We start from the raw sequence: 19,062 nt of genomic DNA on the forward strand, positions 1-19,062 counted from the left end.
CTTATGGAACAACTGCACAGCTTATCGATTTCTGCCCCAAACTTTTCTGCTTCCCAGTCAATTTTTTTTTCCTTTTCAACTTTCCACTCACATCGTCTTAACTAAGTAAAATAGACAAGGTATAAAACCTTGCTTTACACAGCTCACCGCAGCAAACCTACCCAATCAAAACTCTGACTCATACATCTACCTCACTCAAATCAATGACAAATCAATTGTCAAGAAAAAAGAAAAAGAAAGACAGGTGATGAAATGAGAGGTGATAAAAACTGACACATGAAAGCTCATGCCTGGCTCTCTCATACAGAAGAATAGCTCTAACCGTTACGTACTGGTCTGACACAGACTGTTTTGCTAACATCAATGTAGTTTTATGAAGGTCATTTTGAGGTCGTCCAGATGAAGCCTCACCTGATGGGAGCATTCTCGATGTCCGGATCCTTGGCAGTCACGATGCCCACCAGAGCCCCCAGCCGAGCGTCCTCCTGCACCTCCATGGTAGCACCAGTGGGCGGGAAGAATATGGGCGGCTCGTCTGCATCCGATACGCTGACCCTGACAATGGTCTGGTCACGGAAGGAACCCAAGTCCAGGAAACGAGGGTCCACGTGTTTATTCACTGCCTCTACCACCACGTTGTGCGTGCGCTTTTTCTCAAAATCCAGGGGCTGAAACAGAGAGGGGGAATTTTGGAGACAAAAAAAAAGACTAAAAAATTATTCTGATTCAGTTGACCCCTCATAGAAGGAAAAAAAGAAGTTGCAGTGAAACCTCAAAGACTTATAGACCTAACTCCAAACACAGCTGACAAATCAGGGCAGCTTAATAGACACAGAGCGGAAATGTACTTTGTATCCACAAAGCTCTAGGCTTATCTAGTTTCCATACCTTGAGGTGAACTGCCAGCAGGACCTGCGTACTCTGAATGACTCAGTGTGCTCACTGGGCCAAGTCATTCAGATAACAAACAGCACACGCTGTACTGGCGATCAGGCTGAATAAGACAGTACCTTTTTAATGGATATGACAGCTTCTTGTGTATTGCTGTCAGTGGAAACACGGAATAGCTCTCCTCCTTCCTCGTCCTTAATCACGTAGCTCATGTCTGTGTTCTCGCCCATGTCCGCATCCGTGGCAATGACTCGCCCAACCGGGGTCCCAACCGCAGCCCCCTCAGAAACCGAAAACTGGTACATCTCTGAATCCATGACACAGAAAGAGAGAGAGAGAGAGAGAGACAGAGCGAGAGAGAGAGAGAGTGTGAGAGAGAGAGAAATGTCAATCAACACCATACCTCTTATATCAATATATAAATCACATATAAATAAAAGATTGCAAATGCAAACATTTATTGCCTATTTATGGTATATCATGTATGCATATATGGCCATAGAACGAAGGAAATGTGTGTGTATGTGTGTGGGGGTGGTGTCAGTGACAAAGTCAGTGTGTGAATCAGCCTCTAATGCTGAACATCTACATCACCATACATAGGCAACTGCATCCATGTGCACAGTTTTGCTAGGTGTGTATTTATCATATATTACATTTTTTTATTGAATATTTACAGCATGAAGGACAGTATGTTTGACTGCCCAGGAACCATGGTCAGTGTGTGAACTAGCCTTTTATTCTGACCTCCATATAACTAAAGTAATCATCAAGATTTTACTGTAGACGAATGTTTGTGTGGCTTTGCTGGCAGCTAAGAATGGAGTCATTATGGAATTGCATGAAGCCATTAAGTGGAAGCCTCTGGACAGAAGATAATTGTTGGGGAATGGAACATGCGGGAGGGCTTTCACTCAGGATAAATCTCTGTGAACTGAATATAAATAAATAACAAAAGGAAGAACAGCATTTTGTGATACAAACAGAACAAAACATGACTGGAGAACGAATTCCTATTTCTGCTCCTAAAGTGGTCAGGAAACAATCAGTTTCTTTGATTCCTTATATACCTGCACCTAAAAAGCAACACAAGCAAGGCTAAGAGCCTTTCACCTACACATGGTTGTTCACGGCTCGTCCAGAACCCAGCTGACATCCAGCACAAAGAGGAACGGCCAGCAAATCAAACAAAACTGCCATACAGTGAACTAAATGAGTTTCTGAGCACAAGAGACAAGAAGAGAGGAACAGGGAGAGGAAAGGAGAGAGAAAATCACTGAGACGAAGGAGAAAAAGAAGAGACTTTGGGGAGTACCAGGACTGACTCACTCATTCACTATCGTTGCTGTAATAAAAGTAATAGCATTTCGTCTCAGGACACAAAGAGTACGAAGCATAGGAAAAGCGGTAAATGGAGGGGGAGAAAAAAGTTCTCGCATCTCTTTCACACATAACACATTAGACATATATGCTTTTTTTCTCATTCTCTTTCTTTCATTCTTTCTATCTCGGACACACACCCTGTGTTTCTGTCAGTCTCTCTGCACAGACTTCAATGTATAAAACACAACAGGTGTCTAGCAGGTGATGTTTCTGATGTGAATGAGCAGAAATACAGAGTGTCTGCACTGAAGAACTACATTTTCTCAGGAAAACATCCAAACAGAATCCAAATGCTTGTCTTAGTGCCTTTGGCGGATACTGATTGAACGCAATCACACACGCAAACAAATTCCCATCCACAGACAAACTCGCACGTTTACGACCTGTGGGGGTTAGGGGGAAAGACTTTGGGATCTACTGGTCAGGTCAAATCCCCCATTTGATCAGTTGCCTTCTCTGCCTGAATCATATTCTCAGTCCTCCAGCAAACCTGCCCCTCACATCTTAAGTGTGAACTCACAGCTCGAGATAGAAATGGTGCAGACATTTGGCATTGGAACTAAGTAATAGTCTAATTTGATCTCGCAGCCATGAAAAAGCATGTTATTTTTTTGCCCTAAAACGACACAGCAACAGACTACAACATGCAATTGAACCCACTGATATGCTGATGTTAAATTTACATTTTGCGGGATCTGTAAAGCAACCCTAAGGGATGATTAGAGCTCTATCTTCCATCCGACAACACTGAAGTCCTAAGAGATGAATAAATCTAACACTGAGTAGCATTTTCCAAGGTCATATCTTAAACTGCACGAATGTATCGGTTTATCTAGCGAGGAACTGCTCCGATTTTTCTTAAAATGCAAATCGAGAAAAAGAGAGAGAGAAAGAAAGAAAGAAAGAAAGAAAGAAAGAAAGAAAGAAAGAAAGAAAGAAAGGCATTTTCAAGTGCAGAATGAGGTGGACAGAACATTCGACCAAAATGGACTTGCATTTGTTTCTCGCAGTTAATTTGAAAGCTTCAATGGCCCTAATGAACCCCACCTAATTTGCTCACTGAGATTAAGAGCTTGGCTTCAAAACAGATAAATTCCTCAAGAAATATGCAAATCGCTATCTATTTATCTGTCTATCTAATGCAGGTTTTTAGTCTTTTCCTTTTTTTTTGGACTGTTTACAAAATGTATCTAAGTATCTCTGTTGCTGATTGTATCTCTGAAAAATAATCACAACGTCATAGGCCCTTCCCAAGACAGAAGCGTATGGCTCAGATATAAATAAGCCCATGTACATGAAGAGCAAGCTTAACATGTACCAAAGTGACACATGACCTACAGCGAGGGTGATGCCCCTTTAGTGGGACTCTGTTTTTTGGGTTCTGACATGGGCTCTAATGTTGAGCTGACGTTACGATAGCGCTACGTCAGAGGCTCCTGAGGCAAAGCCACTCATCTTTTGAACCCCGTGGTTGCCTGGTTGACTTTTAACGGTCACTCACTCTGCGGGAAACGCGGCGGGTTGTCATTAACATCAGTGATCACTATGGTCACCGTCGTGGAACCAGAGAGACCGCCCATCTGGCCTGCCATGTCTGTCGCCTTGACAACCAGCTCGTAGCGGTCTTGCGTTTCCCGGTCGAGATCCGCCACTGCTGTCCGGATCATACCTAGAGAGAAACGTAGCGGGGGGGGTGGGGGGTCGGGGGGGTGAGGGGAGGAGGGAGGGAGGAAGGAAGAGAAGAGAGGCCAGAAAGGGAAGGAGGGGAAAGAAAGAAAAGGTCACATTAGCAACTTGTAGACAGTACGATAGAGGAGATATTCCCAGTTTTTCATGTTGAATATCAACTCCAATTAAGTGGATTATTAGACAAACGAGTGCAGCTGAGCTTCTGTCACCCTGGAATGCATGGTGCAGACTCCTCCACTCTGTAGTTATATTACTAGCCTCAGCCAAACTGCAGTACATAATACAAACTACTACTGCAATAAAAAGAAAAAAAAGCTAGAGAAAACAGTGCTAGTACAGCAAAATTCTGTGCAAAAACCTAATAAATAAATAAATAGAATAGTTTGTTGTTGTCCCTAAACAGCCCATTGCTCAGTGTCAGACCTAATGGAATCCTAACCTAAGTTCCTAATCCTAAAATATCCCTCTCCTGTTCATCTAAGGTCGTCAGAGAGGAGGTCTGCCTTCTATTTCAATTAACCTTTACGACATCACTGTGCCAGAAGGGTGAAGAGGAAACCATGACAAGGTCATTTGAAGTAGTCAGTATACACCATGACCTGGATCTGATCTCCTACATGTCTAACCCACACTAAACAGGCCTTACTGGACAAGTATGGCCTCTACCATTTTTTTGTTCTTCTCTGTTTTGTTTTCCTGGTGTTGGGGTTCAGGTAAACATCCATCTCTGGCCACGGATACATGTGTGGCTTTTGTGATCATGTAGTCAGAGCTTACAGCTGATACAGCTTTTAACTCATTTATCTTCATCGGCATGTTACACCTGTCCTCTATTGGCAGTGCAATGTTCGGTAAAGACAGAAAATTTCTGGTTCAAAGTCCCTTATACTCTAACTCCTCAGGGGATTTCCTGCCAAATATTCTGCCAACCTTGCCCTTTTCTCTCTCTCTCTCTCTCTCTCTCTCTCTCTCTCTCTCCCTCTTTCTCTCTCTCTCTCTCTCTCTCCCTCTCTCCGTCTCCTTCTCCCTATGCCTGCTGGTGTTTTGGTAGCTGCACACCACACAGAGGTTTCAAAGGCAGAAAAGAGCTGATAGCTGCGGGCTATGTTTCTATGGGACAATACAGTGGTGCACACAGCCCTGTACAAGAGAGATAGGTTCGGCTTTTAAGAGACAAGCATATGCAGGGGGGAAAATAGGAATTCAGTCTCTCAGTGCAATGTAAAATAGAGGGGAATTGAGGTCTTATCCATTACAAGTGCCATGTGGTGTCATCTAGATATAAAATACTCCATCTAAAAGAAACTCGAAGCTACAGTGATTCTCTGTGGGAGCAGTGAGTAAGGATGGATTTTAAATGGCCAACAGTCCCAATGGATTCCATCTATTTCATATTTTGGGGGTAGAAAAACTCTGAAAAATTCGAACGACCCTAAATACAGCTCGTTAAAAAAAAGGACACACTTTTTTTTTTAAACACAATTTCATTTCTGTTTTCTCTAAAAGAAAAAAGAAAAAAACATGAACTACATCAAACACAAACTTATATAACCTACAAACGTTAGCCATAACATAGCTTAAAGTTCCTCCACATGAAGAGCATTAAAGATGTTTGGCTAAAACTCTCAGCCTAGCACCAGCTTCTTCCACTACTTGCTCTTATCCTCTCCCCTGCAGAATGATGAACATGGAGAGAAGGATTAATGTCTTTTTCAGAGTCTGAGACACATTAATGAGGTCAGCTGTCAAATATATAGATGTATATATACTGCCCTCAGCTTTTCTGCTCTGCCTAATCTGACAGAGTTCTGTCTCATTGGTTTGAGGGGCAAGTAAGAGGCGGTAGCCGAGAGCTCCGATTCTGGCAGGTCTAAACGCATGCCACTGCTTCCACAAACAATCACTTACTCATTACCTCTAGGAATGTGGTCAGAACTGAAAATCCAGAACCCCCCCCCCCTCACGCCAAAGTTGAGTGCTTTTCTCAAGGGGGGATATTTGTAGCCAGCAAAAGCAAATGGGTACCTGGGGGGGATCTGACAGTTCATTCGGAGCAAGGGGGGGGGGGGGGGGGGCGCAATGTGTGTACAGTAGACAGAACTGACTCAGAACATGTCTGAATTCATATGTCACAGAACTGACTCAGAACATGACTGAATTGTATGTCACAGAACTGACTCAGAACATGACCGAATTCATATGTCACAGAACTGACTCAGAACATGACTGAATTGTATGTCACAGAACTGACTCAGAACATGACCGAATTCATATGTCACAGAACTGACTCAGAACATGTCTGAATTCATATGTCACAGAACTGACTCAGAACATGACTGAATTGTATGTCACAGAACTGACTCAGAACATGACTGAATTGTATGTCACAGAACTGACTCAGAACATGACCGAATTCATATGTCACAGAACTGACTCAGAACATGGCTGAATTCATATGTCACAGAGCTGACACAGCAGTCAAGCAGTTTCATGTGCAATTTCACAGTTTGATTCTGAGGGACACTCTCCTTTGAGAAAACAGGACCTGAAAACAACATACTAGCTATGATAACAAAAATAAATAAATAAACAGAGATGCTCCATTATCATAAAAAACACAACGTTGTCCACCACAACTCTAATTGTGAGATCACAGCCAAAACCATTTGAAGAATTTAGCCTTGTGACAATATGCCAATCAAACTCAGACTGATTAATCAACTTGTGCTGTATTTGCTGACAAGTTCCAGGCACAAAATATGCAACCAAAATGATGGATGGTTTGATTCTGTCAGTCTGTCTCTGTGTGTGTGTGTGTGTGTGTGCGCGTGCGTGTGTGTGTGTGTGTGTGTGTGTGTGTGTGTGTGTGCGCGTGCGTGTGTGTGTGAGTGTGTGCGCGTGCGCACTCGTGCATGCATGCATGCGTGTGTGTGTGGTTTTGTGTGCGTGTGGGTGTGTGTGAATGTTCAAACTGAGGTGTCAAAACAAAAACGAAAACCAAAGGAAAAAAAAAAAAACATTAGTCAACATTAAAAAAAGAAAGCTGAATCCAAACTAAATTTCAAGTCAGTATTACCAGTGTTTCTGTCCACAGTGAAGAACTTCTCCCCGTCTAGAACACTGTAGACCACTCGGGCACTGCTTCCGTAGGTAGGGTCATCTGCATCAGAGGCAGTCACTTTCATCACAGAAGTCCCTGCAGACACAGAATCACAATCACTCATAAAACAACCACTCCAACCCTATTAACTCACAGTCAACCTCATTAAACCTCATTAGTCCAAAGTTTTACACTGTTCATTGGTCTTGCGTCTCCATAAGACTCTGGCATCGAACATTTACATTTAGCTCCAGATTTTTTTTTTTTTACATTTACTTTCAGTCACATACGTTTAACATTTACATTTAGTAATCAGAAGAAAGCTTAGAGCCTATAAAGCTTAATGGTTCAGTGTCTTTAAAGAGGGAAAGACCTTTTGTATTCTAAAAAGGCCTTTTTCTGAAAGGTGTAAAACAAAAAAACAGACACACACACACACACACACACACACTGTTCTCTGTGTTTGGGGACTAGGTTCTCACAGTAAGAGTGAAACCCCAAGGACAAAGCAGGCTGGCTGGGATGATCAGGCAGTTGGTAATTACTGACAGCTGGTGGTGTCCGCCAAAGGTCACATCTGCAGCCTCTCTCACAGACCTGTCATGCCACTGTCCGGCCGCATAATAGCGCTATGCTAATTAGGCTAATTAAAAGGAAGTGTCAGAGTTCTGTTTGTCTCCTGTCAGAAAAGCAAGCTCCCTGGAGGAGGACCGGGAGGGAGGGACACTGTTTTATCACTAAAGTCAGCCAAAAAGTCCCTCCAGCAGACTCTCTAATCTTTACCGGTTTAAAGATCTACACATATATATATGTGTGTGTGTGTATATATGCATATATATGCGTGTGTGTGTGTGTGTGTGTGTGTGTATATATATATATATATTCTATTAGGAACAGTAAAAGTACTTTGCTGCACCCTCAAACTCCCAGGCCAAACATTGTTCTTGTCACCTCTACTGTTCTCACTCTATAATCCTGGCAGTAGCCCAGGTGCTCCCTAGGGTTCCTTGGATCACAGAAAAGTGGATATTCTGAAAAGGATGAATCTGACACATGAGGGTTTATTGGAAAAGTTGGGGAAAAGTCAGTAGCTGCAGAGAGGCATCTGGCAGTGAGGCAAAACAAGGTTGACCCATTTTACATTTTTCCAAAACAAAGTTGCCCCTCTTGCTCCACCAACTCTTCAAATGGGAAGCCCCAATTTCATTTTTAACCCACACCTATTAAAAGCTCATTCATACCTCATTAAAAAAAACTGAACACATCATAAGAGATTGTCTCTTGATCGTCACCCCTCTCTCTCTCTCTCTCTCTCTCTCTCTCTCTCTCTCTCTCTCTCTCTCTCTTTCTCTCTCTCTTTCTTTTTCCTCACTGGAAACGGGGACGTGTTGGTGGCGCAGTACCTGGCTTTGAGGTAAAAACAGGGGAAGCTGTTCCTTTCATGGGATTATTTCCTTATCTTAATTTTCCCCGGGTAATAATCAGCGTGGCGCTCAGCTGATTTTCCACCCTAGTCTGGCTACTCCTTCAGTGGAAGAACTATATAAATGCAAATGTTGTCTTATTGTGTTTACATTTAAGCAGAATGGGGTAGTACCAGCTTTGGTCCCTTATTTATGCATTGCCTCAACTGTCCTAACAAAGTCATTAGTTATCAGATTGTGTGTCTCACCAGATTTTCAAAAGAAAAAAGAAAAACACCTGAGTTAGGGAACTAGTTATTTAAAATGCATAAAATGTGAAAATCTACTATATTTGCAAAAGGAAAGATAGAATCAGGTTAACCATTCCTGGTCTTTACTTGCTTTGATGAAAAAAGGTAAGAGAAAGAGAGAAATTTCTGTGTGTACTGATTCCATGTTTGAACTCAGTGTGTGCTCTACCTTAAGCCAATATTTTATTTTCCAGAGGTAAAAATACATTTCCCCAGCTTGTTTGCAGTCCCTGATCTTAGTCTTGCACTCCATACAACACAGAGTTAACTATGGCCCATTCCTGGCAGCTGCACAAGAATTTCATAACTCCAATAATTCTCCAGGGTGGACTGCAGACCCAATCTATCAGTAACAAATTATTCATTGTGCTTCCAAAAATACCCCCACCCCCCACCCCGAAAGGTCTAAATAGACTTAGAAGCAAACTCACAACCTGAAACTCAAAACGACCACTAATATTTATTGTTATATTAAACAACATTGCCTTATTCAATATAGTATTGGAAAACAAATGTTTGCATTACTAGAATATACAGCTAATGGTAACTTGGCATGTCATTACAATGTAACAAATCACTTATTACATTTTATTATACTGTAATTAGCAATGAAACATTAAATACATAAATATAATATAAACATGAATTATCCATTTCTCTCTCTCTCTCTCTCTCTCTCTCTCTCTCTCACTCACACACACACACACACACATACACACACAAATATGTCTCCATGTGCCTGTGTGAATGTGCATTTTTGTTTGTGTGCGTGTGTGTAAACAGTAAGCTCTGTGATATGATGGTGGAGGATGAAACTAATCCTTTGCTTGAATGATTTGGATCATCGTGTGTATTCGCCTGGTTCAGAACTAGGCTGAGTATACTCTGGGACACAGCATCCCATTAGAATGAGAAAGAAGGGAAATGTGTGATGGGTATGGCCAGGTGTCTGTAGCCTCAGGCTATAGACACATCATCAGAAGACAGCACAGACGATCCATTCAGCCAAAGACACTCTCTGTTTAATGCTTGCTCTGAGGATTAGACAGGGCTGGCATGGCGAGAACCTATGGTGTCTTCACACCTGCTGAGAGAATTAGCCACGACTGAAACGCTTATTAAAAATACATCACAAGGTGAATCTGCACTGATAAAAAATCATCCCAGCTAAACCATCCAGGCTAAAATACTTTACTGTGTTTAGTCTTTAGAAAGGATGGGCATGAAAAATCTATTAGTCGGTCAACTGATGCGAAGCTGATGTTGACGCTGATTTTATATTTTAAGGCTATCAGTCAATTTTGACTAGAGCTGAAGGTCACAACTCCACACAGCACCCACTGATGTTCAGTGATGTTCTGTGATGTTCAGTGCAGTCTGTGAGAAAAAGCATGTGGTGTGCAGGTTATTTAAACAAACTGATGAAAAAGTGGAGCGCACATTTTGCAAGCTGAAACATTTCAACCACAGTTCCACTGGTGCAATAAGTACTCACTCTTCACTTGGGCAGTGTCACATACCAAATAAAGAGGAACAACATAGGTATGGTTGCTTTTGCTACTCCTAAATGCAAATGTGACAGGAATAGAAAAGGACTAGAAAGAAATCACTCAGCTAGTCACATCAATGATCACTAAGGACATGCTACTATTAAGTTTCATGATGGAACATAGATTTCAGAACTTAATAGCATTTGTTAAACCTGAATACCCCATGCCTTTGTACAAGACTGTTTCTGACCAACAGCTCTGCTTGCCTTGACAGCTATGGTCATTAATAGACTGGTGCCTTCACATTCAATCAGGCAATTCAACTTGAAAATTCTTATTACTAGTCAATTACTGACACCAACTCAAAATTGCCATCTCTAGTCTTTAAGGTTTTTTTTTCCCCACAGTGCTGAATATTTCTTGGAAATGTTTTGAACTACATGGTCCACAGTGTATAGGCACGGATCTTTCTGAAACCTGGTTTGACCAGACACTTAGACACTTCCTCCCAACACACCCTTGCTCAGCCAACCACAAACCTTATGATTGATGTCTCTTCATGAAAGTCTCTCAAGCTATCAAGTTTATTGATGCGAAAAAAAAAAAAAACCCTCAAACAACCATAAGCTGCCACTCTTCTCTCCAGCACTGTAAATGGGGTATGAAAAATGCATATGCAGAAGATATGAGAGGACATGAAATTTCTAATGTAAAATAAATTTTAATGCTGGCACCCGCCCATCCACGAAGCACTAGATTTTAAGACATGGTTGGCTGAAGGGATGGGGTGGGGGCTGAGGGGAGGGGGGCATTCCCATGGTGCCAGAGAGATTTACAGCCTTGGTGTATTTAATAGCATCACAACACACAGTCAGTGTGAAGCAGTCTCGCATAGCTCTGCTCTCTCAGAGTGGGAGATGGTTCAATTACGCCAAGAGGACGGCATTGGAGAAGCCAGGGCTTGCACAAGATACGAAAGTGACAGCTATTTGAGAGCCAGAGTCGTAAAGGAGATTTGTGCTCATCTCACACACGTTCTCCTCTCTTCGCCACCACAGTCTCTTCCGTTTGTCCGTGCCTTAATCGCCTTGGAATTTAAGCTTCGCCTCCTTGAAATCTCTCCGCATTATGGATCGTTTAGTGAAGTAGTAAAAAGCTGAGGTGTTTCCACACGAAACGTTATTTCTCTGTAACCTCTGCCATCACTCACTCCACCCAAATAAAAAGAAAAGAGTGGAGAGATGAAACGAGCAAAAAAAAAAAAGATGAAGAGAAAAGAAAAGAGAAAAAGAGAGAGAAAACACCACACCATTAAAACCAGTGACCTGATTACTGGGATTTTGAATGAAGCTCTACTAAGATGAAGTCATTCTGCTTTCTGCTTTTATTTTTGCAACAGATATAAATCTTCTCTTTATGAGCCTCATCTTAAGTCTTTTATTGGACTGATCTATTATTTACATAAAGGCCAGGAATACAGAGGAAGCTCCTTCAGTTTGGGTCCAGGTAAGCATCATTTGCCCAACACTGCATGTGTGGGATGAAATTAAGTTCAGTCAATGAAGAATTGAATACAAAAAAGTCCTTCAACACCTGAATCACCACACAGATCCAAAAGTAGTTCAAGAGTATCCCATCAACTATTGATGTCGATGCATTTTACACATTAACAGTGCATATCAGCTTTAAAATCACAATTGTGTTTCTTCTAACAAGCTAAAACAAAATTTGGCAGGCACATATGAAAGTTAAAAGTTTTGTTTCCTTTTGTTTTGTTTTGCTTTGTTTTCTTTTGTTTTTCAGACAGTACCAACATTTTCACCTCAAATATCTATTATCTGGTCATAAAAGATATCAGGTACTTCTGAGGTTATTAAATGCATTCCCATAGACATTTTCCTATAATAAATCCCAAGCTAATGACACTTAATATAGCACATAGTCTTTTGATATGCTGTTCTCCTCCATCTGATTTTGGGAAGATATGTGTTTTCTTGATAACTGTTGCTGTTATTTCTCTGCAGTAGCTGTCAGTATGAAGCTCCTATCCGGGCAGGCATTGTCAGTCAGAGCAGATAACATCTGAGTAAGAGTCAGACGGCTTGGGCAGGCACCCCCGTGGCCCCACCTGTCTCCCTGTGGCCAAGGTCCCCTCAAAACAAGCCATCAATCAGACAACAAAGCCACAGCTATCTGTCAACCACTGCCTCTGTCACACAGAGAATATGACCCTGAGTTTGAACTGTCCTCTGTAGGCACAATAAGTCTGTGTCTGAAGAGAGAGTGGGGAAAAAATATTACCAACACACACACACACACACACACACACGCACGCACACACACAAGCACACACCCACAAACACACACACACACGCACATACACATGCACACACACATGCACACACACACGCACGCACACACACACACACTCACACACACATGCACACACACGCACACACATGCACCCCCACACATTTTACCATCTCAGAAGCAGAACCACCCACGTTTGTTTGACTCCAATGTAACCAAAAAAAAAAAAAGGAAGGAAGGACAGAGGCAGAGCAGAGCTGTACTCTGGTCCTCTGTTCACAGAGGGCCTACTGAAGCCTGAGAGACAGAATAGAGAAAACTGTAAGATGTCTGAAGCCTTGTGTGGGTCATGTGTGCCTTGAACAGTTTCAGGATAATCACAAAATTCAAAACAATCAAAGCAATCACTGATTTTATACCTCTGACCCAAATCCATCCCATTTTGTTCATAGTTAGAGCATGGTCTGATTGCATGTCTTCCTTGCTAAAGTCTATTTGTATATACAAGACATATTTTGCCATTATTATCGTCTTACTCTGTTTGATAGACATCTTGAGGATGAAGCCATGACACACTGGCTACCCTAACCCTCTCTAATGAAATAAAATACCAGATGTAAGACCATACATGCCAAGAGATAATTGGCTAAAAGGCCAGAGTACAAACAACACAGCATCCCAATAAATGATAGCATCCAGTCAGACAAAACCTCATGGATCACAACACAGTGTAACACAGCGTTCTTCACTGGTTCCACTGTGAGAATGTTCTGTTTTTTCTCCAATGGAGTGTCAGGCTTTTTTTTTTTTAAGTGAACTAACAGCATTCTGGGTAACTACGGCCTTATAAATTGCTTTTCAAATAAGTATGCAATTATGTCATGATGAAATTGAAATAGTTTTTTTTTATGCCTGTAAAAAGTAGAAACAAGTATAGCCGTACTGACTAAATGGTGAATGTGGAATGTCTGTTGCGTCTTTCTATTTTCAGAAGATAATTTTAAAATGGTTGCCACAAGCTTGTATTTACTTAGTTTAAGGAGAAACTGAAGAACCAAGACAAAAATAAATAATGAATTTTGTTCACCTGTCTTACCACTGAAGGGTGTCAGTAGCTTGATAAAGAAAATGCTCTAATAACCACTTTAGGCAAAGTGTCCACCACACTTAATAAAATGTTCGTATTATTTCTGTATATGCTGCACTTAAAAACGTCAGGCATAGTGAATTCTCTAAACCCTAAATATTTAAACCACTTCTTTGGCTAGCACAGAGAAAGACACATCTCTATCTTTAATATTCATGAGTAAACTTCGGGTAACACCAACAAAAGTCTAATCTGGTTAAATATACAAATCTTACACATTACTTCACTTTCTTATCAAGAGACATAGTGACAGTATCACAATTCATATAATATAATATAACATATAATATGTTTCCAAATGTTGAATAGCTTTGATCTGAGAGGTGAACTGCATGTGTCAAACCTAACAGAACACAGAAACACACAATAGCTAAACAATTCATGCATAAAACATCCATTCTATTATGAAGTGACTTTTCTCTTTTTCAGTGCAGCACACTGCCAGACAAAGCATACTTCACAGTCTGACGTGGAACAGTCTCGGTGCTTTTATCTGACTGCCATACAACATCTACTATGTGCTGTTACCCTCTGCTTTTCCTTTTCTCTGTTGCTTTTAAATGAGGTGAATTGAAAAAAAAAGCATACTTTTTTTTAAGAGTTTGTCAAGGCCAGCTACAGAGCTTTGACTCGAACAACAAAGGTGATGTCTGGAAAATGAAAATGTGTCAGGAATAAAAGAGGAGATGGAAAGGTTGAGCAGGCCATTTACAGGACTCAAGAGAAATGTGTGTGTGTGTGTGTGTGTGTGTGTGTGTGTCGGGGGGGGGGGGGGGGTGTTCATTTAATGCAATGCATTATTCACTTTATTACAACTGATTTGTGAAAGGAAAATGAAAAAAAAAAACAACAAACAAGAAAAAGGGTACTGCCTAAGAAAGTCAAGAAGTCTTAGCACCTGAGTAGGGTTTAATATATGAGATTTAGGGCAGTTCTTTCAGTTAGAGCTCACATTTATCAAAAACTTCACTGGATGATTTATAAATTTGCAATATTTATAGAGGAATATTCTTGGAAGTTGATATGTATAACTGAGTGTCAGTGGAGGTGGATAGCGATTGTCATCCAAGCAACAAGCGATACACCTGGACGGTTTGTCACTAGCCTACACAGGGCTCCTTGAACATGCAAGCTGTTCCCATCAAAGCAAGCAGGGAACCAGGGCCAAAAATCACTAGCCAAGCTACCACTGTACACATTGAGATACAAGTTCATGATACACACCACAATATGTGACATTTCTTGACTGGCTGGCAAACGTTGGACACATTTGGCCAGTGTTTGTAGGAGAAGAACTGCGGTTCTCTCCAAGGCAGACAGTCAAGTAATAATTGTAAGTGGTGGCTGCATCAGGCACAGAGGGGCAGAGAACACAGATACATACAATTCCAGGAGGATTCTGGAAGCCACCAACCAGCATTCATGGTAGCTTTCCACCTCAGAGAGAAGAGTGCTAAAGTGCCTAAGCGGGTGGAGATGAAGGAATCTACTGGAGATGTGGAGTGTGTTTTAGAAACAAGTTGTGCCATGGTGAAGACAGCAACCATGGCAAAAGCGAATGGCTAGAATAGCAGGACCTAAGTGATACCTGGCTATTATAAGAGAAACATGGGCATAACGAAGGTTATACTGGGCCACAGATGTTCTGAAATAGAGAGCTGAGGCAGGCAATGAAGAACGTTAGAAACAGCTGTGATGGTCCTGAGAGAAGCAGAGATGAAGAAGCCAGGGAGTGCAGGACTATTTCCAGACAGCAGCAGGTGGAGGCAGCTCGACTGCACGGCTGATAAACCATGAAGAAGCAGATGATAAAATCTAAGAGGGCTCTAACAGGCACGAGTGGTGGTAGGAGCGCAGCCTCCGTACTTGGAGAACACATTAGTGCTAAGAGGCCTGCAGCCACGAAGACGAGGTGAATCAAATAAAGCAGCAGAAATGCATCTTGGTGTGCAGAGTGGCCACAGAGACGTGGACCTTTCCAAACAACAGCTGGGGTCAGTGGATTACCTAAGTAGAAGGAATGAGTCCACTAGCGAACACTAGTAAGGTGTCTACAATACAGGCTGGGCCCTGTAATACTGACCTTAAGCAGGGAAAGAGAGGCATAGCCACAAGCTGAGAATCAAACCACACAGCCCAACACCAAGTGATTTTCAAGCGAGAGGCAGCCCTTGCTCTTACAAATGGAGGCATTTCCAAGACATAATACATAGGTGAGACATCGGTTCTGTTGAATGCAATTACCGCAACTGGTAAAGTTTTAAAAAGGAAATAGTTCACACAGATATGCAATTTTTCTTACACAAAGTAATTAAAAAGTAAACAACTTATTGATATAATGTCTTTGAGAACCACTCTGTATGAAGTGAGGTCATAAAAATATTTAATATTGAAACACAGGGAGAGATGTGGACCAGAAGAATCCTTCATTAGAGCTTCCTGCAATGGAACAGCATTGGTCAAGGCACATGATAGCATGTGACTGTTGTTTAGACATGTCCAGGTATTCCACGTTCAAATGTGTTAAGATAAGAGCAGCGCTTCAAACAATTTTGAAGACGAGACATTTTCGAATGCATCTTTAAGATAAGAGTATATTTTAGTCTGAGTGAAATGCTCCTGTGAAAATGAAATAATAAAGTGCAATCAGCAGAGGAATCCAACATATGGAGAGGAATGATGTTTCTTCAGTGGAATCAAATTCCACACAAAAGAGACGAAACTCATGGCTCTGTCTGTATCAATGGGTCGAGAACCTCGTTTGAGTTGCTCAAGTGGCAATGATAAAAGGAATACGTAGCTTTGCACGCTGCGGTAAAACGTAATGTAGTTATGTGAAAGCACACAATGACAATATACAATCTCCAAATTCAAGAGGCTGTACAGGCATGAATAGACAAGGTTATACAATCCCTGTAGAAACTGGAGCAAATGGACAAAGCTACTTGAAAATCGCTTCCCACTACTCTTGTGAAGACTGATGTTCTGATGAACAGCGAGAAAACACCAGAGAGGACTTTCAGGACACATCCCTGATCATGCCCAGCTGAAAAAGCAGCTGACACGTCAGAAGATAATCCATCTTATATTGCTGATTGGATGGAGCGTAGTGGATCATTTTCTTTCTACTCCTCCTCAGCTACCTTTTAAAACTCCAATTAACATACCAAATTCAGTTGTCTCAGGAGGATAAATGGCTTTTTAAAGCTTGCGTTTTATCACCTTGTGGCATTTTGGAGGGCTCCAACGGTGATCGCAGACTCACTTGCAGACTCTTGCATTTTTCACAAAACTAGTCACAATGGAGTTTCATGAGACAAAGAGTGCATTCGACAGAAATATGTCCCAGACTATATAGGGTAGGGCCACAACATTTTAGGCTGAACTGTGAGAGCAGGAGACAGACAGAAAGAGAGAGGGAGAGAAAATAGCACAGCATGAGCAGTGAGAGAAAATGAACTTACAACTGGCTCAACGGTGATCGCAATTTTTTCATAAATACTGCTGAGTGTACACTACTGCGGTAATAAAACTGAGCACTGATTATTTCTCAGGGTCCCCCATTTAGATTAAAGCTCATATCTCTATCACGTCGCATCCCTTCCGATGAGTCACGCTCACATGACCCTGCTGCTCTTCCATAGTATTATTTCTGCCACTGCCACTTTTGCACACCCGAAGACTGAATGGAAAATTAGCTCTTACCTGCCATTTAGTGGTTTGTCCCATTTTCTGAGGTTGGTGGCTGATTGACATGCATTAAAATTACTGCATTAAATACGTTCTTGGCTTTACCATTAAGTGTCTGTAGGAAAAACACATCTAATTTTTCATTTTTCTTTTCTTTTTTTTTTTTTGTTCAACCATCAAGTTGCTGAGTCTTAACAGAAAGGCGCAGCCTGTTTAAAGTATCAGATTTAATTGCCCTGACAATCCAAAAACGAGACAAGTTAGCCAAACACTGAAAAGGATTTGCGTGAATTCCCTTTATTTTAAGTGACACTGATTAAAAGAGAAATACAACACTGTTGAAGTGAGTCCTCCCTATGAACCTATAAAGCCTTATTTTTCAGACATACCTCAGCAAGTTTTTCAATCAGACTCAAGAAAATTGACTTCTTCTATTGTATCGTTCATCAAAAATCACCATTTAAACCAAAAGATTTAAAATGCATTCAAAACTACGACTGATTTATCATGCCATTTTAAGTTATAGATTAGCTGATAGTGAACTTCTCGATATTCGCCGGCGAAAATAATGTATCAGAAGGACCTAACGGTCAAAATGCCAATTCATCTCACGTTGAGCCTCTCCTTCAGGATGTCACACGATCACAAGTGAACTCCAAACATAGTCTTTTGAACTAGCATCATGACTCAGCGCCTTAAACCTATTCTGTTTCTCTCTCTTCAGTGTTTTTGTGAGTCACTCTCTTGTCTGACCAAATCGTGTGTGTCAGAGGAACAGAACATTACCTGTCGATCTAGATGATAATGACTGTGGATGACCTTGTCACCGATGAGGTGATGTTTGTCATTAGTGGTCGTTCCACATGACCGTAAATAGAAGGCAAAAGAACAAAAAAAAAAAAGAAAGAAAGAAAGAAAGAAAAAGAAAGAAAAGGAAGTGCTAGACTAAGCAGTGCTGTCTCATTAACCTCACTACTCCGTTCAATGTTTAAAACATGAACTGGTGCAATCTCAATGAAGGTGTAATTTGACTGATAGATGGGAAACAACACAAGAGGAAGCAGAAAGGAAAAGAGGGAAAATCGTAAACATTTGCTATCCTCTCTCTCTCTCTCTCTCTCTCTCTCTCTCTCTCTCTCCATCTCTCTGTGCAGGGTCAGGGTCTATGCTTTAACATGCTGAGGAAGCAGGAATTAATTCTAATCAGGACGTTCACTGGTACAGAGCACTACAGCAGTTACCGATAATGTAGACTGCTTTTAAAACAGCCACACACATACACACACATACCTGCACCCACATGCACACACACATACACATACATCCCTACATCAGTGGTCAAACAAATGTATAATCATGTACAAATATTTGCTGAGAGATCATTCAACGCTACAGGATTAATCCTGTAAATATGCAATGTTTAAGTCCATTCAGTATGTGGGAGGGACTAACATTTTACCCCCTCAGTTACCCCACATCAAATCAATGCTCCAGTTTAGGCTGATGCACAGAAACGCAAGCCAATTATCAGCAGAGGCAGCAAGTTCAGAGAGCTGAGATAAAATCAATAGACAACAAAACCCTAATCTCAATTACAGATGTGTACTTTAATTGGAAAACAGATTGGTTCATCATTATGCTAAACCTG

The 19,062-nt window shown here is 41.3% G+C and overlaps 1 protein-coding gene across 1 annotated transcript in view; it reads right to left on the reverse strand.

Annotated features, from left to right (window-relative positions):
* The window catches only part of cdh22 (cadherin 22), a 63,432-nt gene that overhangs the window by 37,199 nt on the left and 7,171 nt on the right, over positions 1-19,062 (reverse strand). The window contains exons 3-6 of the mRNA XM_030778201.1: positions 7,040-7,159; positions 3,776-3,943; positions 1,011-1,198; positions 412-668 (exon numbers count right to left, since the gene is read on the reverse strand). Coding sequence (XP_030634061.1) covers positions 412-668; positions 1,011-1,198; positions 3,776-3,943; positions 7,040-7,159 — 733 coding nt within the window. The remainder of the gene's footprint in view (positions 1-411; positions 669-1,010; positions 1,199-3,775; positions 3,944-7,039; positions 7,160-19,062) is intronic.

The sequence above is a fragment of the Chanos chanos genome, chromosome 6 (genome assembly GCF_902362185.1).
Source record: "Chanos chanos chromosome 6, fChaCha1.1, whole genome shotgun sequence".
Classification (NCBI taxonomy): domain Eukaryota; kingdom Metazoa; phylum Chordata; class Actinopteri; order Gonorynchiformes; family Chanidae; genus Chanos; species Chanos chanos.